The sequence below is a fragment of the Mesoplodon bidens genome (assembly GCF_964165515.1).
Source record: "Mesoplodon bidens genome assembly, chromosome: 6".
NCBI classification, from domain to species: domain Eukaryota; kingdom Metazoa; phylum Chordata; class Mammalia; order Artiodactyla; family Ziphiidae; genus Mesoplodon; species Mesoplodon bidens.
Window position 1 is genome coordinate 1600290 of NC_138162.1, and position 26177 is coordinate 1626466.

At 58.0% G+C, this 26177-nt stretch overlaps 1 protein-coding gene and 1 long non-coding RNA gene across 2 annotated transcripts in view; one reads left to right on the plus strand and one right to left on the minus strand.

The window, feature by feature from the left end:
* Positions 1 to 2251: 2251 nt before the first annotated feature.
* On the minus strand, positions 2252 to 6698 carry LOC308618812. Its single transcript, XR_014016082.1, has 4 exons — positions 6623 to 6698; positions 3611 to 4274; positions 2943 to 3078; positions 2252 to 2712 (listed from the first exon to the last, which is right to left on the minus strand). It is a non-coding gene; the product is annotated as an uncharacterized lncRNA (long non-coding RNA).
* Positions 6699 to 7908: 1210 nt separating this feature from the next.
* QSOX2 (quiescin sulfhydryl oxidase 2) overlaps positions 7909 to 26177 on the plus strand; it is a 28696-nt gene continuing 10427 nt past the window's right edge. Inside the window, exons 1-8 of the mRNA XM_081237355.1 lie at positions 7909 to 8276; positions 19248 to 19348; positions 20931 to 20979; positions 21596 to 21701; positions 21837 to 21927; positions 23397 to 23542; positions 24757 to 24891; positions 25092 to 25221. Of these exons, the coding sequence (XP_081093481.1) occupies positions 7946 to 8276; positions 19248 to 19348; positions 20931 to 20979; positions 21596 to 21701; positions 21837 to 21927; positions 23397 to 23542; positions 24757 to 24891; positions 25092 to 25221 (1089 nt within the window). The 5' untranslated portion in view covers positions 7909 to 7945. The remainder of the gene's footprint in view (positions 8277 to 19247; positions 19349 to 20930; positions 20980 to 21595; positions 21702 to 21836; positions 21928 to 23396; positions 23543 to 24756; positions 24892 to 25091; positions 25222 to 26177) is intronic.

A 26177-nucleotide genomic window follows, 5' to 3' on the forward strand; every position in this document is an offset into this window, starting at 1 on the left:
GGCCCTTTTTCCTCCTAGCAAGCTTCGAAGTCCCCCAGGGCTGGCCACCTGCCAGACTCTAATCTGAGCACCCCAAAGCGACAAGCTGGGGGTGAGGATGCAGAAGGCAGCCCCCATCCTGGAAAGGGGCTCGTCCCCCAAGAGTGGCCTTCGCAGGGACCCCACCAGCCCTTGGAGGCACCATTGCTGTCCAGCGGCCCCCCTTCCAACTTGGAGCACACGTGCCAGGACAGGGTGCCGTGGGCCTCAGCAAAGGCCAAGAGAAAGGCTTTGGTGGGTCGGGGAGGCCAGGTGCTGAGTCTGGGGTCACGCCTGCACTGACACGCACCTCAGCTTTGCCTCATTGGGAAACCATCCATGGAGATGTTCGCCTGCTTCTGACTTATGAAGGCCAAGGGCCTGGTGCCTCCATGGTGTCCAGCCAATTACTTGGGGCTGGGAGATCAGTGTGTGTCCCCTGTGTGCAGATCAGAGGAGGTGGCAGTTCAGGGGCAGAAGGTCACTTCACCTGTGGCCAGCCAACCCTCCGGCCTGTCCTCTGGGGGTGGGTGGGCCCCGGCCTCCCCGAGGGTGCTCAGGATGCCTCATGGAAGAAACAAAAGCCCGTTGCCTGGCTGGCCATCGAATGAGCCCTCTGCGATGCAGCGAGGCCCCGGAGGGTTCCAAGGGCTTCGGCATGTGGGCCCCTGCGCGAGGTGCTCCTACAGGGACGTCCCTCGGGCCACACGGGCCTCCAGGTGTCCCCTGATGAGTGCCTGCCTCTCTGAGCACGAGACTCAGGCAGGCGTCCAGGAAGTTAATGTTGATTCAAGCATAAAGATGATTTCCTGTGGGAAGGAACTGGGGAGAGGCTGAGCTGAGAGGACAAGGCGAGACCTCTGGGTGCAGGCCCTCGGGGACGGGGGCCTCAGTAGGCTGGGCAGGGTGGCTCTGGGACTGGCTCAGTGTAAGGACCAGGGCACCTGACCTTCACGGGCTGAAGGACAGGCCACCACAGCACCGACCTCTACCCACAGCAGCCGTCCCACAAGCCGCTGATGGGCTCTGAGGGGTCCCAGCAGCCAGCTCACCCCTCATCCGGAGCAGCCCTGCAGAAGCACAGGCACCAGGGCACAGACTCGGACAGTGGCCGGCCCTGGTATCCTGTCTGCCAGTTCCCTGAGTGTTGTCTGCGGCCACAGTGGGGGCCTGTGCCCCGCCTTCCTCAGGATGAGCAGAAAGCTGGATAGTGTGTGTGTTGGTTCTAACGTGAGAACACATCTGAGCTTGTGCTCCAGGGAATTCACTAGAAACCAATGCAGTATCTCCTCAACATACTTGTCCTGATGGGGGGTCTCTCATTTCAGTATTTTCAATATTTTTGACCTGGATTGTATCGTCTGTGCATTTGGAAAAGTGGCTTTTCAATGAGCCCAACAATCAGTTCTTTTATAACTTCTGATGTGGTTAGGATTTCTTGAGATGGGGCTCACTTATACTGTGCTTGGATCTCTTGAAAGTTACTTCCAATGTCCTACAGCAATCTCTCTGCCTGTCTGTCATCTACATCAACGATCACTCATCTATCATCTATTTAGTTATCTATCATCTATCATTTATATCATCTCTCAGTCGTCTGCCTATATCAACTGTATCTATCGTCCATCCATCCTCCATCTACAATTCTCAAGTTGGAAAATACCTGCTTGATGGGGAATCAAGCAAACGGTGTATTGGCTTAAAATGTCCTGCTGCTTATCCAGCTTTAGGAGAGGGACTCATTCACTTAACTACATTTATGGACCCTGGGGAGACCCAGACTTTCATACGCTTGTAGTTTTGAGTGGGCAGCATCTCCAAAGCTGGTCTGGCAAAGCTCCCAGGGGCTGCCTCTCAGACCCCATAGAATACTGCAGGGTCCCTGTGTGAAGGCAGGAGCCCCCTACAGCCCTTCACCAGGCTCCAGCCTCTGGGGCCGACTCTCAGGTCTGGGTGGACCAGCTCACCAGCCCAGCCTCCGTCACACCTCCAACTCGCCGAGAACAGGGTCATGGTCCCGGGAAGCACCAGCTACGAGAGTTCATGCTGATTTCCCCCCCGATATTCCCAAGCCCACCTTAGAGCACAGAAGAAGTTTGGGTCCATGGGGGAAAATGTGTGTTCATTCTCCAAGTACACAATTTCAAAAGAAATTTTGAACTACAGCTTTCCTATTGATTTCCTATTAGTTTTCTGACAAATTATTCTGTAATTTTTTATTTTTTTCTATTTATTGCTGACCCTTTTGGCTTTACGAGGCCGTGTGAGACAAATTACGTTATTTTACGCACACACGTCTGGCATGGTCATAAATCTCCCACATCGAAACCCTGCACATTTGCCTCAAATTCGATAGTCTCAGGTCTGGTCGCTATGGGCTGGGGCTGACGACTCTGTGTGATGTGTGGCCACGCCTGCAGCTGGACAGAGGGCCTCCCTGGGTGCCCAGCAGGCTGTTGTGCCCCTGGAGTCATTTTTCAGCCCGTGACCCCTCACCCTTGAAGGGAGTCTGGTCAAGGGGGACTCATGAAAACCCTGGCCTCGCCTTCCTGTGACAGCTGGATCCAGGGAGCACGGGGCTGTAAAATGACTGGCCGGAGGAGGAAGTACGTCCACCGAAGGTGTTGGATGCATTTAATCTCAGCCGACGTCATGTGTGCAGAGCTGAGGGCTGTGGCACTCAGATGTATTGACCTGGGGCAAGACTTCAATTTCAAGATTACTCCCTCCAAGGTCTCACCTTGGCTCCAATCCCTGTAACCTCTTGGGCCAATAAATCTTGATACCAGCCTCCAGAGAAGTCATTATCTTTCATAGGAAATGATTATTTCTCTGTTAAACCCCTCATGGAATTTTCCTGGGATCTGTCTCCTTCAGCTCCCCCACTCAGCTGTTCCCTCCTGCATAAAATGCCCAAAACTCACCTCCAGCGCTTTAAACCCCAAATCATCAGACGAGCTTTACGAGTCCTTTTGGTGCTTTGCCCTGCGCAGCCATAACAGCCTCTCTATAACATACAGATGAATGCCACGGGAGCGGTTGGGGGTGACGGCCGCACACCTGCAGCAACACGCCGCATCCTTTGGGATGGTGCCTTCCCATGCCTGGGGTGTCTGGCTCCCACCGGGCAGGAGGCAAGCACACTGGTCTTCCAGAGGGAGCTGGGGCCCCGGGGTCAGGTCGGCCTGCAGCTGGGGGACAAGGCTGTCGGTCGAGCGCTCAACAAGCAGTCAGGGAGTCCCATCCCACACCCGCTGGCTTCCCTTCAGCAGCGAGATCCCAGAGGGGCTGCAAGTCCCACATTTGTCCCCCGTCCCTTGTCTTATCCGCCCACCCTATGCCAGCCATCAAATGCCAAGCTGCTCCTCTGCATTTGTCCCCCAACCATTGTCCCCTTTGCCCCAAGCAAAGTCTCCTCTCTGACACCCCGTGAGCACAGCTGGGAGCAAGAGTGGTGTTTGCAAAACTTGACTGCAGGCTGAGGGGAAAGGGCAGAATCTCACACACACACACACACACACACACACGGACACCCTGCACCCCTGGCCCTCCCTCGGGAGCTCCCTGCGCCCCACCCCTGCCTGCTGCTCACCTGGAGGGGCCTTTCCAGCAGCCGTGTCCATCCAGGTGGTCACGTGGGCATTTAATTATGCTATAGGAGCCACGTCCTAAGTCCTGCTCTACTTCCTGGGGGGGTGGCAGGGACACCCGCCCCCATGCCTCCATGACTACCGTCACTGCCCTCTTTACCGTGTCATTGTGAGGACACAGAGGAGAGCCTGTCCCCGCCAGGCTCCATCCCCGGCACGTGGCAAGCACTCAGGAATAATCCTCCTTGTAAGTCTTCCGGAGAACGGCTGGTGTCCTTAACCAGCTGAGCCCGACACCAAAGCCGGCTGAAGGGGTGTGGAAGGCGGCGCCCGCTCTGGGGCTGGGGCTGCAGGTGGAGTTTGCCCACTTCTTCCCTCACCCTCGTGCAGAACTTCCCCCATCTGGGGGGGGGCGCTCAGAGAAGGGACAGCTGGTCCTGCCCTCCAGGGCTCACGTCCATTCAGCCGGACACTAGCTGGCGTGACCAGGATGATGACCAGGGAGGAGACTCAGGGCTGGGAAGGGGGTTCTGCCTCTGTCACCGGCGTCAGAACGGGCTGGCCCTCCAGGTGTTGGGGGCACCCGGGTTTGAGAGTCCCTCTGCCACATACGTTCCACGCATCCTTAACCACGGCACTTGGCTCTCCGAGCCTCAGTTTTCCCCTCTGTAAAACAGGAATACCAATATCGCATTTCATCAGCTCTAAGATGCAAAACTTGCCGACATTTCAATCCCTTTGAACTCAGAGTGCGTCTCACAAATCAGAATTATCTGTGATACGTGCCGCCCCACTAGCAGCACATACAATTGCTGGGGTGGGTCTCAGTGCCCCGAAATGCAGGTGGCTCTCCAGCAGGGAGGAGGAGCAGACTTGAGGAGGGTGCCGAGGAGGGGGTGCCGGGCTTCAGCAGGGAAGCAGGGCCTGGCTAATCCTCGAAAGTTTTTACCCTTCTCAGACACAACCCCACCCCCTTGTTTGACTGTTTCTGCATTTGGCTGCATTGTACAATCAATGCATGCTTTTCCTAAGAACTTGTCATTAAATCAATCGTGTGTTCTAGGGCCAGAGGCCCTTTGGATTTGAGAAACTGGCGTCGCTTTTACAGTGCAGCCTCCCAGCGCTGTGCTAAAGCAGCACATAGGCCCACTGGCTGCCCCAGAGAGCAGGGGTCCCAGAGACCTCCCCTCCAACCCCCTCAGTGTCTGGATGGGAACACAAGGCCTAAAGAAAGAGCTGTGAGTGACAGTGGGACTTGAACCTGGGGAGGGAAGGGGCACGGTCCTTCCAAGTGGCCTTGAGTATCTCCTAAGGCCTGAATTTTGTTCCCCCCAGAATTCCTATGTTGAAGCCCTAAGCCCCAATGGGATGGTGTGAAGAGGTACCTTTGGGAGGTGATCAGGGTTTGATGAGGTCATGAGGGTGAGGCCCCCACGATGGGGTTAGTGACCTTACGAGAAGAGCCCAGAAAGCCCCTTCTCCTCTGTCCACACACAGCACAGAGGAAGGGCCAGGTGAGCACAGGCGAGAAGCAGCTGGCCGTCTGCCAGCCAGGAAGTGAGTCCTCACCAGAAACTGACAATGCCTGCACCCTGATCTCGGACGCCCAGCCTGTGAGAAATAAATAAATGTCTTTTGTTTAAGCTGCCCGGTCTGCAGCATTCTGTTACGGCAGCCTGAGCAGATCAAGACAGTGTGCAAAAGCTAAGACCCTCGGGCTTCCCTGGTGGCGCAGTGGTTAAGAATCCGCCTGCCAATGCAGAGACACAGGTTCGAGCCCTGGTCCGGGAAGATCCCTCATGCCGTGGAGCAACTAAGCCTGTGAGCCACAACTACTGAGCCTGTGCTCTAGAGCCCGTGAGCCACAACTACTGAGTCCACGTGCAACAACTACAAAGGCTGCGTGCTCCACAGCAAGAGAAGGCACGACGAGAAGCCCGCGCTCCGCAGTGAAGAGTAGCCCCCGCTCACCACAACTAGAGAAAGTCTGCACACAGCAACGAAGACCCAACGCAGCCAAAAATAAAAACAAACAAATAAATTTAAAAAAAAAGCTAAGCCCCTCCTAGAAGAGTGAAGCAGGTGTACAGGTGAGGCCTAGACTCCTTCCCGACAGCCTGGCCTTGACCATCTTTGCCAACTGCATGACCAGATCCTGGTCTGTTTGCTCAGCAGTCACCATAGGACTTCGTGGCCATCCCTCCCAGCCTGAAGGGGGGGTGATGAGCCAACCCCCCAGACCAAATCCACTCGCCGCTCCGTCTTGATCTCCACACGTTCTTCTGCCTTCTCCCCCGCCCCCCCCACCGCCACTGCTCCTCTTGTCCCCTCCTCTGCTCAGCCCTGCAGCCTTAGGCCCAGGGCTCAGCATGTGGCCAGCCCTCTCGCTTCCTCCTGTGGGGACCTCAACCAGCCCCGACTTACCATCTGAGCCCCAGCCTCACGCAGCCAACCAGGAGCCCGACACCAACCGCAGATGTTGAAAAGGTCTCTGGAATTCAACAGGGCCAGGCCAACTTTGATCTCCACTCTCACCTCTGCACTGGTCTCCCATCCCCTCCCCTGCAGTCTTTCATCTCAGCCGAGGGCAGCTTCATTCTTCCAGCTGCTCCGGCCAGGGCCGGCAGGCAAATGTGACCTCTTTGTCGCATACCCTGGATTTAACCCACCATGTGTCCTACCTTCATACATACCTGAAGTCTAACCCTTCTCACCAGCACCACCGCCGGCCCCTTGCCCGAGCCCTTCTGTGTCTTGGAGGGCGGCGATGGCCCCTCAAGGTTCTCCAGCGTCTTCTCTTCCCCTAGTTTGCTGTCCTTCCAACACGCTCGCCCCTTCTGCCTCAGGGCCTTTGCACATGCAGTTCCTCTGCCTGGGCTGCTTGCCTCTCCTCACCTCCTTCACCCACTCTCTCCTTCTCAGAGAGGGCTTCCTGACCCAGTGTGTGCAACAGCCCCCTCCTCCCGCCCTGCTTTACTGATTACTGGTTTTTATAGCACTTAACTTCACCTTACTTGTTTATTTGTTTTGGGTCTCTCTCCTGGAACGCAGACCCAGGGGCACTTGGGCTTGGCTTTGTCTCCAGGGCTTGGTGTGGAGCAGAAGCCCAGCAAATGTTAGTGAAGGAAGGCAGGAAGAATGAGTGGGGAGGGGGCGGAAGTGCCTCGTCCGGGGGCCCTTTGGTTTGGATCATCTTATCCAGGGTTTTCTGACCTTTGTCTGAAGCAAAAACAACAAAGCTCTTTTCAGACAAAATCTTACACAGAACCTCACAATGTAAAGGGCAGAGAGAGGATTGCATTGCTATAAATGTAGTTTGTGTTCTGATCATACCATTTACATATTTAACAATCACGCATAAGAATGAGGTGGCCTGGAATGTGAGAATTTGACCTTCCAGGCCAAGGGATGACGGATGCTGACTCACGTCCGCTCTGTTGTCCACTTCCTTTCTTTTCTGTTTTGGTCACACAGTTCAGAGAAAATCTTGATATGCATAAAACAATTAGGAATAGCAATTGAAAAAACAGGTCTGCTGTTAGATTGAGCAAACAAGCCATAGGAATCTTTACTTCCTAGGTGCACGGAGAAGTCACCCCTGAACGTTCTAAAACTTACCTCTGTAACACATCTGAGTTTGTGCGGGTGTTTTGTTACATTTTATCAGTTAAAATACCATATTAAAAAGTCAAGGTCAGCGTTGCAGACCCTCTGAAGCCGCAGGTAGGGTTGCCGGAGAAAACACAGGACGCGCAGTAAAATGTGAATTTCACTTAAACAGCGGATCGTTTTGAAGTCTAAGTATGTCCCATTAAATTTGCATTTCAGGTATGATACATACTTAGACTTCAAAACAACTCTCGAAAAAAGCCCCAAAAACAAAAAACGGCTCTCCGTTTATTTGAAATTCACATTTAACTGAGTGTCCAGTACCTTCACTTGCTAAATCTGGCGACCCCATCCCAGCTTGGGGTGGGGAGGGGGGTGTGTCTGCGGAGGCCGTGAGAGTAGGGGCGGGGCATGGAGGGGCGGAGCCGGACGCGAGGGGGCGGGGTCCGAAGGCGCGGCCAGGCGGTTGGGGAGGGGCCATGAGCTCAGGGGCGGGGGCAGGAGGCGTGACCAGGAGGTTGGAGGAGGGGCGAGTCGGTGCCTGGCGCTCAGGGTACGGGACTGAGGGGCGCCTGGGAGCCGGGGCCGGGCGTGGGCGGAGCTGGGGGCGGGGCCTGGTCTCCGGCGGTGCGGGCGGGGCCGGGCGCCGGAGGAGGGGCCGGGCGCGCGCGGCGCACTTGACGGCGGTTGCCGGGGTGAAAGGTCAGGCGTGGCGCGGCGCTCCCAACATGGCGGCGGCCGGGACGTCGGTGTTGGCGGCGCGCAGCCCGGGAGCCCCGGCGGGAATGGAGGCCCGAGTCCGGCGCCCGCCCCCGGCGCGGCCCTCGCGGCTGCCCCCGCTGCTTGTGCTGCTGGCGGCGGCGGCGGGGCCGGGCGCGGGCGGCGCGGCGCGGCTGTACCGCGCGGGCGAGGACGCCGTGTGGGTGCTGGACAGCGGCAGCGTGCGCGGGGCCACGGCCAACAGCTCCGCCGCGTGGCTCGTGCAGTTCTACTCCTCGTGGTGCGGCCACTGCATCGGCTACGCGCCCACCTGGCGGGCCCTGGCCGGGGACGTGCGAGGTGAGGCGCGCCCCCGCGTGGCACTCGACCCCGGCCGCTCGGCCTGGCAGCTGCGGCCCCCGGATTCTCCCCTCCGGGTCGCGGCAGCTTCTCAGGCCCCTTTCCCGTTGCCCTACGGGGGCACCTCGCATAGGCCGCCGCTGGCCTGCACCCCGGGGTGTATCCCCCATCTGACCGGTGAGATCCTGGGAAGTCAGCCGTCTCAAGTCAGAATGACAAGAACCCTTCTCCTCCAGCCCTCACTCCACAGCTGGGGACAGGGAGGCCTCCCCATTATCGCCTAGCTCTCCAGACCCCTAGTTTTGAGTCCCTAAGACCTTCAGTAACGCCCCAGGCCTTTTTCCTAGCTGTGTCCCGACGTGCATCCCAGCCTCGGTAATTCCACTCCAGTGCTTAGACTCCTCATTCTTTGAGGATCCCCATTCCTCTTCCAGGCCGCTTTCCCTGTGAGTCCTTCTTCATCCTCTTTAGGTTTGGTTAGCTGAGCATATGGTGGATACTCAGAGTGTCCACAACATAGATGTCCAACTACGCTGGAGACTTCTCTATAGAAGCAGAAAAAGACCTTCAAAGCATTTCATTGGTTGGTTCCTCGTTCATGGACATGCAGCCTTGGATAAATGTGTCACCCACCAAACGTCTGGTTATGTTCCCACAGTTTATCGGTGTTTGGCACCTTTGTCATGTTGCACATCGCTACTCAGTCGCCGAGCTGTCGGCTGTAAACGGCAGAGCTGTAGCCAGTCAGGCGTTGTGCTGCGGCCTCCCTGCAGGCTGGCCGCGCTGCAGAACGGAACGCGAAGGGCTCTGCAGTGGGAGCTGGTCTCCAGCAAGACCGAGGTTTGGCAGGGCTCTGGCTGAGGTTGAGCTGACCTCTAATTATGTATTTCAGTGGGCAAGAGAGTACCAAATTGCTGGGTTCTCTTCCTGCACTTTAGTTTTACATCCAACCCTGTTGTGATTTTTTTCATATCTCACAGACTCATAAGGAAACTTTAAAAAAGTCTGAATAGCGCTTTTGTGCACGATTGTAAATGATTATTTTTAGATGCATCTCCTTTTGCCTTAGGGTGTTGGGGCCTGTTGATTCTAGAGGGTCTGTTCTTTGATCTAATGTTTTCTTGAGTCCCTAGTGTTTGGCAATGGTCAGAACTGAAATCAGAGGCTATGAAACGGACATTTTACTCCTTAGTAGGTTATTTTTTTTTAAGCCTTTGCTTTGACGCCAAACAGAGGACTTTGCAATTCTCTTTTGTCATTGGGCGGCAGAAACACAGGTCAATTAAAATGCGGGTAGCTCTGGCAAGACGTTTGTCACCTATTCTGTGCATATTTTGATTTTTTCAGTTTAGTGTCTGAGATATAAATGTTGTAAACCAGCTTTGAGTGTCGCAAACTATTTCATGATTGTAAACCAGCTTTGAGTTTCGCAAACTACTTCATAGTTGAACCAGCATGTAAAGAGCCTTGAAAATTGTCCCTGGAACTCAGAAGGAAAGTTATTTTTGGAACTAAAACGAGTAAAACCCATACCTAATGGTGCGATTAACTTAACTGTTAGCTAAATAAGGTTATCTTAAATGAGTTGGACATCCTACAAGTCAAAGCAGGAACAGCAGGCCTGAGACAGAAGGACATGTGGCTGAGTGAAAGACGGCAGGCTCGAAAGACAGGGCGGGCAGGGGCAGGGTGAGGGGAGCGGCGGCCGGGGGGTCCTGAGAGCCAAACTGCCCGGGGGGCTCCCGAGCACCAGCTCTAACTGGAGGCAGAGCCTTGGCACTTAGGGTCCCCAGAGAGAGCTCACCTGGGGACTTTGCCGGCCCAGCCCAGGCCTGCTGGATCAGAAGCTCTGGGCGTGAGGCCTGGCGTCCTGTCAGCACAAGCCCCGGAGGTGGAGGATTTCCGTGCTCAGGGACACTAACCCTGCAGGACAACTGCAGGAATGGGCCTGTGGGCAAAGGGGGCGGAAGCGTGGCTTACGAAATACCCCCTCGTGGCTGTCCACACACGAGAACTCCCCAGTAAAGGAACCCGTTACTTGGCCCTGGGGTCCCACGTGACTGGCCACAGGGCCCTTCCGGTGCCTCGTTTCCCGAAGTCCCCGTGGAACGCGTTGGGAAGAACTGCCCTCACCCTCACTGAGGAGGCTGGCGCAGCCCCTCTGCCCAGTGCCACCTTCTGGCCGCGGGCCATCACACAGGGGAGGGGGCGCCCAGCGCCCACAGGGTCCAGTCTGAGCGCGGTTGTCACTCCCGCTGTCACTGCTTTGGGCCGGCTCCGTCACTGGTGAACTGGAGTGTCCAGTGAGTCCCCGGGGCACGCAGACCTTGGACTAGGCCCGTCGGGTGCCTCTTCCCACCCCTCTTGAAATGCAGTGTCCAGCCAGCTTGTCCCATCTGCCCCCCACCCCAGTCTCGACAGCAGTGTGGCTTCTAGAAGGTGGGTGGTTACAGTACAGCCTCTCCTCCCTGGCCTGAGATTGCCTGGGGGGGGCGGTCACTGAGCTAGAGGAGCACCTGCTTCCCCTGCTGTCCCCCTACGAGCACCTCCTCAGTGGCCTCTTCCACTTGCTCAGAGCGGGTAGAGGTCTGCAGAAGGCGGGACTCCTCCGCTCGGCAGGGCCTCTCTGTGCACAGCTTAGGGACACCTTTGTTTTCCTAAAAGATTTGGATTGAACTTTAGCTCTTCACTGATATTTTCAAGATTTTAAAAATAATTGTTTTTCCTTCTAAGAAGATGGCTTAACAAACAAAAGATCTACTGTTGGGTGCCAACTGTCCTCCCAGCGTTTATGTAGATCTGGCTCAGGCCTGTCACTTCTAAGTCCTTCGCAAAACAAAACCTTGCTGTGTCCCTGAAAATCCTTTTGTGAGCTCAGTTGGTGATGCCACGTCCTTTTGAGGTGGGAGCTGAGACACCTGTGGGGGGGGGCAGCCCGCCACCACCGAGACGGAGCCGCGGAGCCTTTGTCAAGGCGAGGAGCGTCCCCGCCAGCATCACCGGGTCCTGCTGTCTGTCCCGGCCCATCTCTCCTCCGCTCTGTCTGTGGGGAAGAGTGCCAGGGAAGCGGGGGCAGGCTTTCTGTCATTGGCCCCAGAATTCTTGATGAGAGACTCAGGGGGCGCCCCGGAGCTGGCAGGCAGGCACCCGCCGCACACCCCTTCTCCTCCTGTCACCCACGTGTGGTCACACGGTTGAGTGGCAGGCCGGGGGCACCAGAGCCCCGACGGCTCACTCCTGGCATCTGCGGGGACAGCCGGGCCCCTTCTTGCTGCCGGGGCTTGGTCTCCCCTCCCGGTGAGCTCTTCATCACCAGCGGTCTCCTGGTCAGCATGGCGGCAGGCTTCGTGGATGTGAACTAGACCACCTGGTGTTCCCCCCCACCCCGGGTCATTACCTGTGCACCGCAGAAGGAGGCGGGGCTGAGGGAGGAGGGGGTGCTGATGGAAGGGGAGCTCACCTGGACCCCAGAGAGGTGGGTGGGCAGGGGCGCCCCCCTCCCTCCCCCGTTACGGGCCCAGCAAAGCTTGTCGTGGGCTCCCGCCACCAAGACTTGTCTGCAAGACCCAGACTTCATTGCGACCAGGTCCAGAGGGACGCCGCCGCTGTGTGAAGCCCGTGACATTGAGTGAAGGAGCCCTGGTGGTAAATGCCGTCGGCCCTGCCTGGGCTTTACAGGCGAGTCAGGGACCTTACCCGTCTTGGGAGCTTTTCCTGCCTCGCGAAGCACAGCCTCCAGCCAGCAGGAGCCCGTCTGCATCCAGTGGGCTCACTGCAAAGCCCGTGGGACCACGTACAGTGTCGGCTTAACCACACCGGGCGAACTCGGGGGATGAAAGGACGCTTGAGACCCAGTCCCGGCCGTCTGCCCCGTGGCGAGGCTGAAGCAGGGCGCCCAACTCCAGGCTGCTCTGGGGGGCTCGTGTATAACGCGTGCTCCTTAGCATGAGGCTTAGTTGCTGCCTAGGCATGTGTGTCCTGATCTGCAGCTTGCACTGGGTGCTTATGTAAAAAGCCCTTTGCTCGTCCAGGAAGGGGCCTATGCAGGGACCAGAACGTCCTCCAGCAGCTGGAATGTGGGATCAGAAACCCCAGCGTCCCCCTGACTTCCCGAGGATGAGGAGGAAGAGGAGGCCGTAATGGAGCTGGGCCTTAAGCACTACACTCGGTCGCATCCTTTTAAGCCTCGGAGGTGAATTAATCTGTACTGTAATCATTTTCTAGAACCAGTTGTTGCTTGACCATAAATCAGACTTTTATAGATGTTTTATTAGAACTTGACAAGTAATGGTGAAAAGTTTAATCCTGTTAGGTTACGTAATGTGGTTACTTGACAAGGAAACTTGAAATAAATTTTAGTCTGCTGTGTATAGAAGCTTAATTGTTTCGCAAGTATTTTTTAAGCCTGTGGCACTAAAAACAGACGGGCCCGTGGGTGGGAGTGGGGAACGGGCGCGGGCCTCACCGCTGCTCCCTGTGGAGGCTCTGGCGGCCTCCCTGCCTTGCAGCTGGCGCGCTTCACCCCCGTGTCTGGTTGCGGGTGGCTCATGCTGTCTTGTCCTGAAAGCAGGCGATTTGCATTCGGTTTAGAGCGCTCCTCTCCCTTGTGTGGTGGGGTCCCCACGGGTGGGAGAGGCAGGAGGAGGGGAGGGTACCAGCTGAATGGGCGAAGGCCCCGAAGCTCGACCTCTGAAGTGCTTTGCGTTTTCTTTGGTAAAATGGACCGTCTCCCTTTTGTGTGGCGTGAATGCCGTCCATCTGCTGGGATACTTGCAGCGGCTGCTGGCGTCTCTATAACCGAAAGTCTCCCTCATCTGCCTCCTTCCGGGCCTTCCCGCGGCTCTTTTCAAAGGTGGACAAAGGCCGCGTGAGGTGTGGGCAGGCCCCGCCCCAGGCTGCCGCCTCGACGGGGCGCGCCGTCTGGAGTGGAGCCCCGGCCGCCCTCGGGCCGGGCAGGGGGCTGTCCTCTGCCCACCAGCGTGTGCCCTGCCAGAGCAGCGTCAGACTTCGGCTGTGCGTTAATCCAAGTGGTTCCCTCGCCCGTGGACCCCGTCCTTGGGGGGAGGTGCGGACAGCGAACAGAAAGCGGGCAGCATGGGCAGGGGGTTGGAGGGGTAAGTCCTGGGAAGGGGAGCGGGGCGGTGGGGGCGGCGCAGGGCAGGGCCGCGGAGCGAGGGGCCCGCCACGTGGGGGCACGGCAGGGTCGGGGTGCGCCCAGAGGGTCCAGCTCCGAAAGGGGCCGGGGGAGCCGTGCTCTCCCTCCTCCTGGCCAGCAGAGGAGGAGCAGCTTTCAGCCGGGGCCGCACGACCTGCTTCCTCTGGAGGATCCCTGGCTGCTCCCTGGAGGACTGAGGGCAAGAGCCCCACTGGCCGGCGGGAGTGCTGCGGGGGAGGGAGGTGCCCCACCCCGCGCCAGCCTGCTTCGTGAGGGGCTGATGGGCTTGGGGGGGTGGGTTGTGGGGGGTAGTAGCGCTTGTCCTCCAGAGCGTTCAGGTGTTTGGGAGGTAGCGTCCAGTTTGTGAACGGGAGGAAGGACGGCCTTCCAGGTGGAATGCACTCTGGGGTAGATGGGGTTTGGCCCAGACTTGCCAAGTGAAACAGCTGGCGGCCCGAGGCGCCGTGGCGTCACTGTTGCGTTCGTTTCCAGGCCCAGCTGCCGTTCCTGCCCTTGGCCAGGCACTGCCCAGTCGGGCTAGTTTTCTTCCACATCCTGCTGTTGAGACACATTTAAAACTTGGACAGAAGGGTGGGACTCGTGTCCTCTCAGTGTCATGTGGCCTCATCCCCAGGTTCCCCAAGGACTAAGTCCAGGGGGTGTACCTGTGTTTGACCTTTGCTGAATGACTGTTAGTTCAGACTCAGGCTGCAGTGAACTCACAGACCTGATCGGGCAGAGATGCAAATCGCTTCTGTCCAGTGGGAAAGGGAACCCTGCTGGCGTTGGCCAGCTGTCTCAGCTGGGCTGGTGCTGGTGGCCATGTGCTTGGTCCTCTCTCACCCCGAATGGGTCCTTCAGTAACCAGGTCAAGGGCATGTGTGACACCTGTTCCCTCTGCAGTGTATGAGTCATGCTCTTAGCTTTTTGAAAATTACACCCTGATACTGACTTAGGATGGATGCAGCATAGGGAACCCTCATGCTAGTAAATTTACCAAGCATTTCATCTATTAGAGATGTCCAAGGAAAGACTAGGCCGGCGTACGTTTTTCTTAAACATCCCAGAAAGCATTTCAGCACGGTCGGACTGCTCCTGAGGCACCATTGCTTTTTCAGGTAACACCTCAACTTTTCAGTGTTATGCTGGGAATAAGCAATTGGTTAAAAACCTGGGGAAAACCAAGGTGGTTTTTTTTTCTTTTTCTTTTTCGTTTTGAAGCCACTGGCAGTTGTACCCTATTTTGAAGGGCTGGGTCTACCTCCTGGGTGCCTGGGACACTTGAAGGCGCTTTGGAGGCTGAAAAACCTGAGTAGGAAGAGGTAATCTAGGGTCTCTGTTTTACAGTTGGGGTGACACAGGCACAAAGAGACTCCTAAGTTTCCCGGCTCCTCGAAGCCTGGTGGCAGAACGGGTGTGGGCTGGACGCTCCGCCTCCAGCCGGGCATCCTTATGCTGTCCGGCACTGCCTGCCGCATTGGGGTGGGACACAGTGAGGCTGGAGGACCTTTGGGGTCCATTCAGGGCGGCGGCCCGGTCCCAGCTTGAAGGGATGGTGGGTGCACACTGACTCCCTCCCAGGAGGGCTCCCAGGGTGCTGGTGCATGCGGGTGCCCACCCCCAGCAAAGCCTGTTTCCCCACCCGAGCATCCCCTGCGTCAGGCCAAAAAGAATTTTCCACCTTTTCACTGGGAAGGTGCAAGTGGACGCTGAGCTGGACGAGTGTGACCTGCCAGTTGAGGGCGGGCTGCCCTGCCTGGAGACTTAGTAGAAAAGCGCGCTTGGGCCTTCCCTGGAGGTCCAGCGGTTGAGACTCTGCGCTTCCACTGCAGAGGGCGCGGGTTCGGTCCCTGGTCGGGGAACTAGGATCCCACATGCCGCGCGGCCAAAAACAAACAAAAGCGAGCTCAAGGTCTGTGTGTCATGAATGTAACAGGAGGTGGGGAGATTCCCTGCCTGGCGGTCTCCTCTGCCTTCCCGGCTACTGCCCAAAGGTCCAGCCTGGCAGAGCTCCAGGGCAGAATGCCAGGCCCCCCTCGGTCATCCTGTGGGGACTTTGAGCTGCTTCCCCACCGGTAAAGCAGGACGGGAGACGGTCGCATCCCAGGCTTGGCTGTGAGGCTTGCCCGGGGTCACGAGCAGCAGAGTCGCCTCGAGAGCTGTGAGTCCCGAGCGGGATGGAGGAGGTCACAGCGGCCCTCATGGCACAGGTGCGTTGTGCGGGTCGGGCCGGCCGGCCGTGGCGCTGTGGGTGGAGTGCCAGGCCCTTCCGCTCCGTCTGTGCGTTCAGGCCCGTGACGTGGCTGCGTCCTGTGGTTGAGGTGGGGTGCCACGCTCGCGAACGGCTTCCTGCCCCCTGGGGTGGCCCACGTCTAGTGAAGAGAAGGTGTGGGACGTGTCGGGAGTACAAGGATTGTCTGTACGCTGAGGAAGGGGCCACGTGCAGAGGCTTTTGAAAGACGTTAGCAGAGGAAGCGGCTGCTTCATTCCACGCGTGACCGTCTGAGGGTCTGGGGGCGGGCGTTAGGGTGGCAGCGTCAGGGGCGCTGAGTCGCAAGTGGGGCACGTCTTCGTCTGGAGGCACCCTCCGCTTCGGTGGAGGGCGGGCCGGGCGCCTCGGGTGCGGCGTCTGCTCTGCGTGCCTGGACGGCGGGCCGCGGGCTCTGGAGCCACCAAGCCAACTGGACCTCGGGCGGAGCTCCAGGCCCCTCCTGCATAACAGCCAGCTGCCCGCCAAGCAGGCCCCACAGCGCGTAACCTGTGAACGTGCTCCGCTTGGGAAGAGAGGCCGCGGGGCTTCTCTTGCCCTGGTGACCGCTCCTGGGCAGGGCCAGGGGTGGCCTCTGTGAGGAGGAGACGTGTGTGACACTGAGGAAGAACGTGGCCGGCCACTCAGAGGACAGTGTCCGCCTGAGGACTGTGTCCTGTGGGCTAAGAGCCGGGCGCGTTGTGGTGGGGCCAGCGTCCCCACGCTGGCCGGGCAGAGTCTCGGGCTGGGGTGGGCGCCGGGCCCCGATCCGGCTCCGCGGGCCGGGCAGCCCGTGGAGCCCGCGGTTCTCGTTTGCGGTCGCGGAGCTGTCGAAGCGGGGCCCCGCGTGAAGCCAGCGCCGTGTTAGAGTTGGGAGGGCCGGCACCCGGGCCTGTGGCCTCCTCTCCCTGCGGCCGCGTGCGGCAGCCATGCTGGGTGCTGTTTGCGGCCTCCTGCGCCGGGAATCCTGGGAGGTGCTGAGGAGCAGGACACGCGGCCTGCGGTGCACAGACGCGTAACCCGCGGACCCCGCAAGTACCCTGAGGTTCCCAAGTTTTCTACATTTATTTTTATAAGTAACACATACTTATTAAGAAAAATCTGAAAAAAAAGTGGGCCCAAGTCCTACCGTGAAAACTGCGCCCTCGTGAACGGCTTTTTCTGTCCGGGGCCGGCTCCGTTGTGCGCGTAATGTCAGCTCTTGAAGCAATTTTCCGTTTTCTTTCTCTCTGGGTCCTAGAGCACTTTTTTTGAAGATGGAGTGAAAGTGTGCCACGGAGATTCTCAGTAAGCCCTGAGCCCTGTGTCTGTGCGCCGGGGCGGAGGTGGCCCTGGGAGCCCAGCAGCCTGCCAGCCGTGCACCCTGTGCTGCGTCTGGGCCTCTGCCGCACTAAGTGGATGAGAGTATTAACTGTTCTTCCTTAGGTCCTTGTAATTGGAGACTCCAGAAAGATGTGACCTGGGATTCGAGAGGGCTCTGTGATTTTAGTTTTCCATCCATTTAAATGGCCTCGAGATGAACCGGTTTCACTGAGGCCACATTAAGTGGAACACTGTTCGGTCATTGATTGTGAAAGCAGAACTTTGGTTTTGTTTTTTGGGTTTTTTTTCTACTTGATTCTTTGCATTATATTAAGGTCGGTAAATATTTTGTATAATTACAGAGGAAAAAGGGTTTTTTTTAAGATTCTTTTTTAATGTGGACCATTTTTGAAGTCTTTATGGAGTTTGTTACAATATTGCTTCTATTCTATGTTTTGGTTTTTTGGCCCTGAGGCATGGGGGATCTTAGCTCCCCGACCAGGGATCGAACCTGCACCCCCTGCATTGGAAGGCAGAAATCTTAACCACTGGACTGGCAGGGAAGTCCCAAAGGCATGTATTTTTAAGCAAAAATGGTATATGAGGCGGAAAAAAAGTAATGATTGAATGCTAATATGTAGAAGCCGTCATGTTTGTATAATACTTAGTGACGGGCAGTATTTTCTCCCTCCTTCCAGGCATGCTTTTAATACAATCTCTGAAGTCTCAGGTCTTAGCAGCTCTCAGAGAAAACCCGTTTGGTGTGATTTATAACCAAATGACTCGTTTAGATGGGTGGTGTCTGTCGGAACTCACCAGCACCTCAGGGATGGACCGTTGTCAGTTCCCACTCAGAAGTCACATGGTGCAGAAGGCAGCTAGCGGGACTCGCCCCGTCCCTGGCCCGTCCCCTCCGGCCGGTCCTGCCCGGGTGGTTCTCTGCTCCTCTGTGTGTCTGCAGAGGCCGCCAGCTCATCCTGCTTCCCCTGCAGCCCATCCCCCCGTAGGCGAGGAGCCAGGAAACGTTTGGGAATCTTACCGTCCAGAGAAAGGGAGCAGATCTTTAAAGGGAAGACCTCACTGGAGGATGCTGGGAGACCGCTCCTTGGAAGCTGGTGACCGAAGGGACAAGCTCCACCCTTAGCGCTGGGTGAGCCGCGCCTTGGGGTCTCCAGGGCGCAGCTTCATCTGTACAGACTGCCCCCGCCCGCCGTCTGGCCTGCAACCCTCGGGAATTAAAGTGTTGGGCGGGGGCGGGGGGGCGGGTGTCAGTAAGAAGGAAGGCAGCCAAAGGCCCCCCATCTCCTGTTGGAAGGATGCCACACCACCTGGGAACTGCTGTCCCCCAAAGCTGAGAGCTAGGTCCGCATGCTTACAGAAAACCCGGGGGCAGGGGGCAGGCACAAAATCCAGATGGTTGGGAGACCGCGGGTGTAGAAGACAGGCTTGTTTGGACGCGATTTAAACAAAGTAAGCCAAAATGGGACAGTTAGGAAGATTGGACTCCCGACCAGTTGTTTGTTGCTGTTGAAGCACGTTGGTCTGAGTTGGTGTGGTGCCGGGAGGACGCTTGTGCTGGGAGAGCAGCTCTTCCCTTTGGAGGCGCGTGGTCGGTGATGTTGAAACAACTGGCTGGCGGAGGCCCACTTGGCACCCTTGGGAAGGGGCTCAGGGTTTGAGTGAAACAAGACTCAGCTGTGAGCTGGTTAAGTGTTGCCATTAAAGGTGGGAAAAAAATACGTGAAACTGCTCCTTTTCTCCCAAGAATGGCAGCAGTGTCTGAGGGTGTGCGAGGGGCCTCGGGGAAACACTTCCTTGGTGTGTGCACACAACTGGCTGTGTCTTTGGCCTGAAAGACCAGTGGCCGGACGCTGCCGGTGCCGGCCTTTCCTGTCGTTCGAGTGAGTGCACAGGAACGTTCTGGCTAAACGGCCTGGACCACGCGTGTCCAGCTAAACTGTAAACGCTGGCTCGGTGTCCTTGACGGAGGGCCGGCCACGGGCTGATGGCAGCCCTCTGTTCCCGGCGCTCTCATCCGTCTTGGGGTCGTTTAATTAGGAGACCGAGGAGGCCGCGGGGCGATTTGCAGGTTCGCCAAACAGCGCTTTGCCGTTTTGCCGTCAGCGATGAGGGTCCCGTCCTCTTTCCCAGCTCAGCTCAGGACTGTCCCGAGCTTGGACAGGCTTGCGGGATGGCCCGCGAGGCTGCGGGCCTGGGTGGACCGTGGGGACGGGGCCGCACTGACGGTGTCACTCCTGCTTTTCAGACTGGGCCGCTGCCATCCGAGTCGCCGCCCTGGACTGTGCGGAAGAGAGGAACCACGAGGTGTGCCGCGCCTACGAGATCCACTTCTACCCCACCTTCCGGGTGAGTACCTCCTCCCTCTGCGTGGCGGCGGCTGTAAGTTGAAACCCACCAGCAATGTAATTGCTGCATTTTCAGCATTTGGGGCGGGCGTCTTGAAACGTAGGGGGGATTCTGTTTGCAGAGGGGCGCCTCTCCTTCCACCCCATTGGGTTGCCCGTGTTGTGGTGGGATTGTACCCGCGGCTCCCGCTCACACCCAGCGAGGGGAGGGGGGTGAAGCCTGCAGGTGGGGGAATGGCCGGGAGCTGCCCTGAGAGCCTGTCTGAGGCCTCCAGCCGTCGACGTGCGGCGATGGGTCTGGGTGCTGGTGTGTGCCCGGCCTGCCCGCTCGTGTGCCTGGCACGGCTGTCCCTCAGACAGGCCTGTCCCAGTCTCTCCCACTAGGGGGCGGACTGGAAGCTGAGAAGCAGACCCAGGTCTGTGTGCGCACGTGTGCGGTCACTCGCCTGCACTCGAGCGCATCACGGTGACTTTACATCTCAGGAAAAAAGCTGAGCTTTTGGAAGTGACCTTTGAGAAGCTTGGAGACCCCCCTGCCTCTCAGCCCTCACATCCCATGCTCTCTGTGGCGCAGCGTCAGATGCTCCTCCCCCAAGTGTTGACCTGGTGACAGCCATGCATCTGTCCCCTGGCTGGGCCGCGCCCACTGGTCGGCCTGGTGCCCCAGCCCCACCAGAGTCACCCTCCCCTTGAGCTCCGTGTCGAAACATGTTCCTGTTTTATTTTCCTGTCTTATTTTGTTTCAGCTTTACACACAGAGCTCTGTGTGCTGTGTGTGAGCTTCTGGCCTCCTCTTTTTCCTAACAGGACGCTGCTAGAATCACCCGCACACCGGGTGGGGCTGGGGTCCGCCGGCAGCACGGTTTACCGCCGCAGGCCCTGAGCTGCCGTGGGCACGCACGTGTGTGTCCTGTGCCGCCTGGCGCCGGCTTGGAGTGCGGTGCTGGCCCTTCCCTGCTGACGCGTGACAGGGCGTGATCACTACTCCACGGGTGGCCCTGTCTGTTGGTGTCATTTGCCCGTTTTCCTCTCCCCCGTGTGTGCTTTTCTGACTGATTTACAGGAGTCCTGTGTCTTCCCGACACTAGCCCTCCTTCAGCTATGCGTGTCCGGGGGTGTCAGCACCCAGCCTGTCACTGTTTCCACTGTCTTTACCGTGTCTTTTAACGAAGAAAGTTTTTAATTTTGATGTAAAATCCTTTTGTTCTGCTCAAAGACACTTGGTATAGTGCCTGCCCTCGTCCCTAGGAGTTTTTGTGTCATTGAGCGGACATACCGTGAACACCTAGCACCAGGAGCCTTTAGGGGACGCGCTGTCTGCCATAGTTCCAGCCCTGCTGGGGCAGAAAATGGAAACAGCAGGGCTCCGGTCGGTACTGAGCAGCCACTCGTGAATCCGGAGGGAAACACTGTCATCCACAGAAACACATAGAAGTGTGGTTCGTCATCAGTCAACGTAAAGTTTCTGGAAAAAAGGGACTAAAGCTCTCAAAGATGATGGTCGTTTTGTTGCCTAAAGATTAAACGTTTACACAGACGCCAGGCAAGGCTGTTTCTTATTTGTTCTTTGCTTTTCTTCTTAGTATTTTAAAGCATTTGCAAAGGACTTTACAACTGGAGAAGATTTTAAAGGTAAGGACCTAAGTGTTCTATTCTACCGTCTTAGATTCCTTCCCTCTTAGATAAATCTATTCAGGTGAGACTAGAACACGCCCTGGTTGGGTCTGCCCCTCACCCCGGCTTTGACACATTTACGTCGGCACTATCGGCCCTTTCTTTCCTGTGAGGGTTCAAAGGGTCCTAGTTTCAGCGAGAATTCTTTCTTCTGTGCTTCGCCTTCCTTGGCAAATATAGTGGTGAAATTTATTTTCTTAAGTAAACCTTTCTGGGAAAAAGAAAAGTTTGAGAAGTGCACACATCACAAGGGCACCCCGATGCATTTTTGTCAGTGATCCCCACCAGCTCCCCCTGGGAGCCCACAGTGAGGGCAGTCTGCCTGCCTCTGAACTTGGTATAGATGGACACATGCCTCTGTCTCCACACCGCGTGTGTGTGCGTGCGTCGGGGGGCGCCCCCCCCCCCCCGCCGTGGCCGTGTGTCCCTGGAGCTCACCGATTCCCACGCTGGTTGCTGAGAGGCCTCCCGGAACGTGAATCCACGGCCGCGTGCGCTCGCACCATCGGGGCCCTGGGGTGGGACGGGCGCTCGGCAGGCAGACGTGGCCGTGACGGTGGGTGCCGCCCTGCAGGGCCGGACAGAGAGCCGCAGACCGTGAGGCACACGATGATCGACTTCCTGCAGAGCCACACGGACGAAGGCAGGCCTCCCGGGTGCCCGTCTTTGGACCCCATTCGGTGCGTAGTGCTGTGAAAAAGGTGGCACGCTGCAAGCTGAGTTTAATTTTGTAAAGTAGCGACTTGCGTTAAGTGACGTGGGCACTGGTCTACGATGGCCTTGAAAGCACTAAAAGCCTCTTTTCCTCTTAAAAGGCCCAGGGACGTTCTTTCTCTCATTGACAACAGCGGCGGCCGTTACGTGGCTGTCTTATTTGAAAGCAACAGCTCCTACGTTGGACGCGAGGTACTGTCTGCGCCTCTTCCAGTGTTGGGTCTGTGATCAGATTCCTGTGTAGCAGTAACTACGTCGCCTGATCTGTTGTATTCTCGGAATTGGCCTTTGTGTTATTCAGCAGACGCACTGGTTACAGAGAAGACTGTTGGGGCGAGGATCTGCCTCCAAGGGGAGGGGAAGCAGCTCCCGAGTGCAGCCTGGTCCTCTGGGTGGGGGGCCTGGTCCCCCGGGGTGGGGGGGCAGGAGGGACTCACGGCAGACCTAGCCCTCGGGACGCGCGTCTTCCCTGAGGGCATTCTCTCTTTCCTAGGCGTTATTTATTTATTTATTTTTGCGGTACGCGGGCCTCTCACTGTTGTGGCCTCTCCCGTTGCGGAGCACAGGCTCCGGACGCGCAGGCTCAGCGGCCATGGCTCACGGGCCCAGCCGCTCCGCGGCACGTGAGATCTTCCCGGCCCGGGGCACGAACCCGTGTCCCCTGCATCGGCAGGCGGACTCTCAACCACTGCACCACCAGGGAAGCCCTCCTAGGTGTTATGATCAAGACTTTTCCTTTGCTGTATCTGAACTCCCAACTTTCCTGCCAAATCCCAGATTCTGTAAAACAGTGTTTCTGTCGTGAATCTTTGCTTTATTATCACTTCACACGTGTGGGTCTGAAGCCCTTGCCTTTGGCAAAGTCTCAGTAAAATCCAGGTGCCAGGAGCCGGGCTGGAGGACAGGGATTCTTTACCCCGAGGTCTCCTAGGGATGAGAGAAGACACCTCACTCTGGAACTTAGCCCCGGGTGCCATGTTTCTCCCTCTCTGCTGGCCTCTCGACTGTTCTTCCGAGATCGGGGCTCTGGGAAGGAAGTGTGGTGGTCCCAGTGGGGCTTTGGCTGCCGGGCGGGTGCCCGGTTCCCGCTCTCAGTGAGGCCCCTGGTTGGGACACGGTTCTGTCGCTCCTGAGAGAGAGGTGGTTCCACACCCGACTGTCCAGGTGGCACGCCCGGGGCTTGCTGTTCGTCTTTCACACTCTTCTAGCTCCTCAGATGCCACCCGGGGGTCCCCCTGCCACTGCCCCCCACCACTGCGCCTTCAGCCTCAGCAGCCCTGGACTAGGCAGCTCTGGAGGGAGGAACGGCCAACCGGGGGCGCTGTCAGCTTCCCAGCGCAGGCCCCGAGGGTGGAGGGGAAGCTGGAGGCCGGGACGCGGCCCCAGCTCGCGTGGAGCTGACCGTCCGTGTCTGACGACTGAGGGCCTTGGAGGGGGCGTGCGGAACACAGCACAGGCCCCTCTGACGGTCGGCTCGGTGAGGAGGCTGTAGTTCCTGCCGCGCGACAGTCGGGGGCCTGAAAGTGCCCCAGAACAGGGATGTCGGTGGTCCGGCTTAGAGGGGATGAGCTGCGATGCTGTAAGAAGCTGCGTTCGTCAGTTCCATTTCCGGAGGACCCTGCCGTCCACAGCGGAGGTGACCGTACTTTCTCGTTGCCCAGGTGATCTTAGACCTGATTCCCTACGAGAACATCGAGGTGAAGAGAGCGCTGGGCTGGGATAAAGCCTTGCTGCAGAAGCTTGGTGTTTCTTCCGTCCCCTCGTGTTACTTGATTTACCCAAACGGGTCCCACGGGTTAGTTACCGTGTAAGTAGAGTCTGGCTTCAGGGATGTTTGTGACGCCACCGACACCCCCAGCCCCTGGGCGCTCACTGATGTGTGGGGTGGTGGGGGAGACGGGCTGCAGGCCCCGCACGGGCGCTCACCTTGCTGACACCAGCAGCACCGTCATCAAAATGCCACTCGCCTCTGCGCTGGGTGCCTGCACACCCGTAAGATAAGCTTGGCTGAAGAGGAAGCAAGTTGAGTCGAGGCTGGGAGAGCGTCACAGTTGGGGAGGTGAGCTGCCTGCCTGGCCCCCCAGCCTCAGGCTGGAGGCCCCAGGCCAGCCTCGCCCGCGTCCCCGGAGCTCTTGGCGAGGCACCGCATGTGGACAAGGCGGCGAGAAGGCGGGCGCTTTCCTCCCTCTGGGCTCCCGTCTCAGCCTCTGGGAAGTTTAGCTGGGGCACCGAGGGTGCCGCCCCCAGGAGCCTCAAGCACGCCGTAGTTCCTTGGGTGTATTTTCTATTCTTTGAAAAAAATGGAATTCAGGGTAAGCCAGGAGGTCTTACCTGGGGCGCCCGGCCCTACAGCAGACCTTCCTTGAACAAACTGCCATCTTGTTTTGAAGAAAAAAGCTTGTTTTACACTCAAAGCGTCATCTGTACAACCTCAGCATAAGGTGACGTTGATATTTTTACCAATAACTGCTGCGTTCTCCTTTGGGGAATGAAAATAATCTCTGGACCCTTTGGGGGACCCCTGAGCTACCTGGGGAGGGCACAGTAATGGCCTTCACAGCCCTCCACTCCCCGCCAGTGGAGGGGCCACTCCGCAGTGCTCAGGAGCCACTGGGCTGTGAGGAGGGGCCGGGCGCTCCTTCCCCCTCCCCGCCCGACTCCGGACGCCCCACGCGGAGCTGGCAGCCTGTGGACAGAGGATGTCGAAACCACAGTTTGGATAAAGCTGATCTTGGCAGATGCTCAAACCAGCGTAATATACGATTCATTTTTGTTTGGTGGGGATGTTACGTTCTCAGGTTGGGGGCCAGCTCCCCGAGGCCCGGGCTTTGCCACCATCCCGCTCCGCCCAAGATACCTGCAGTAGATGCCCAGAGAATGGCTGGGCTGGGTGGTGCACGTCACCCCGGAGTTACGGAGGGAGGGCTGCTCTGAACCTGAGGCCACAAGGCGCCTGCGGACGGGGGCCAGGCCGCCGAAGCCCGCCTCTGAGCCCGCGCCCTGCCCTCCCCTTTCTCGCAGCGGGAAGCCTCTCCGATCATTTTTCTCCTCTTATTTGAAGTCATTGCCGGATGTGAGGAAGAAATCGCTTTCATTGCCTGAAAAACCAAGCAAAGAAGACAGCTCTGAAGTCGTGGTTTGGAGGGAATTTGACAGGTGAGTGAAGCTGCCTGGAGTGTGTGGCTGGGGGTCCAGGGGTCACTGCAGGGCGGCTCGTTCAGAAGCCCGCCTGCTGGCACTTGGGGATTCTCCGCGTTGTCTCCCCGGGGTGGCGTCCGTCTGGGGTAGAAGCCAGCACTCGGGAATCTACGTGAAGAGAGAGGCGCCCACACTGACCTTGTAGCGTTTCCTCCCAGGTCGAAGCTGTACGTGGCTGACCTGGAATCGGGGCTGCACCACCTCCTGAGGGTGGAGCTGGCCGCCCGCAGGTCCCTGGCCGGGGCCGAGCTGAAGATACTCAAGGACTTTGTCACCGTCCTGGCCAAGGTGCGTGGGCGTCTGGACCGGGCCGGGGTGCACGGGCCAGCCTGGGCTTGACCACGCGACCTCGCCCGTCCTCCACTCACCCAGACGCCTGCCGTATGCTGGGGGCCTGCGGGGCACAAAGCTCCTGGCTGCGTGGAGGCGCCCGCGCACTCGGCGGGGGGTGGGGTGGGGGTGTGGGGACCGTGCAGGGCAGCGCCGCGGCCTGAGGGCCCTGCCGGCTTGGGGCGAGAGCGGTGCCTGGGGAAGGCCTGAGGACCAGCAGGACGAGCGGGGAGTGAGCGGGAGTGGGCAGGAGGCCTGTGCATCGGGGAGCTGGGAGGAGAGGTGGGGAGCGGCGGGCCTTCGGGCAGGGAGACGGCTGTGGCCTGCGGTGTCGTGTCGGGTGGGCCCTGGGGGTGGGGCACGTGGTGGCTGCTGTGTCAGCTCACGTTTAGAGGGGTGCGGCTGTCGGGATTACATTCCTGCCAAGAACTCTTAGCTCCAGAACTGAAAGTCCAGGCTTGTGGTCTTTTTCTGGGCCCAGAGCCCCTGTGCTGGGCAGAGGTTGGAGCAGTCAGTCATCCCTCTTCCCCGGGAATGGACCTGGGCCCCTGTTCTGTTGGCCCAGCAGCCCTGGCCGTGGCCCTTCTGCTCTCTGACCTCTGAGATAGCCCAGGCCCTAGGCATCCCCCGCCCGCCGTGGTCACCTTTGGTCACCTTTGGTCACCTTTGGTCTTGCGCTGGCTGCTGCAGCTGCCTCCAGAGGCCACCCTTCATAACCCTATTGTTATCTAAGAGATAAGGAAGCTTAATTCTGAAAGGTTTCCCTTGCCACGTGTGTGCTGTCCCTGACAAGGTGCTCCGCAGCCAACACTTCCGCTGGTCAGAGTTTACTCACGTTGTAAGATCTTTGAAGAAACTCAGGAGGTAGAATTTACGTTTAAGGGAATAAGGAGTCACCTGATTTGTTTCAAATG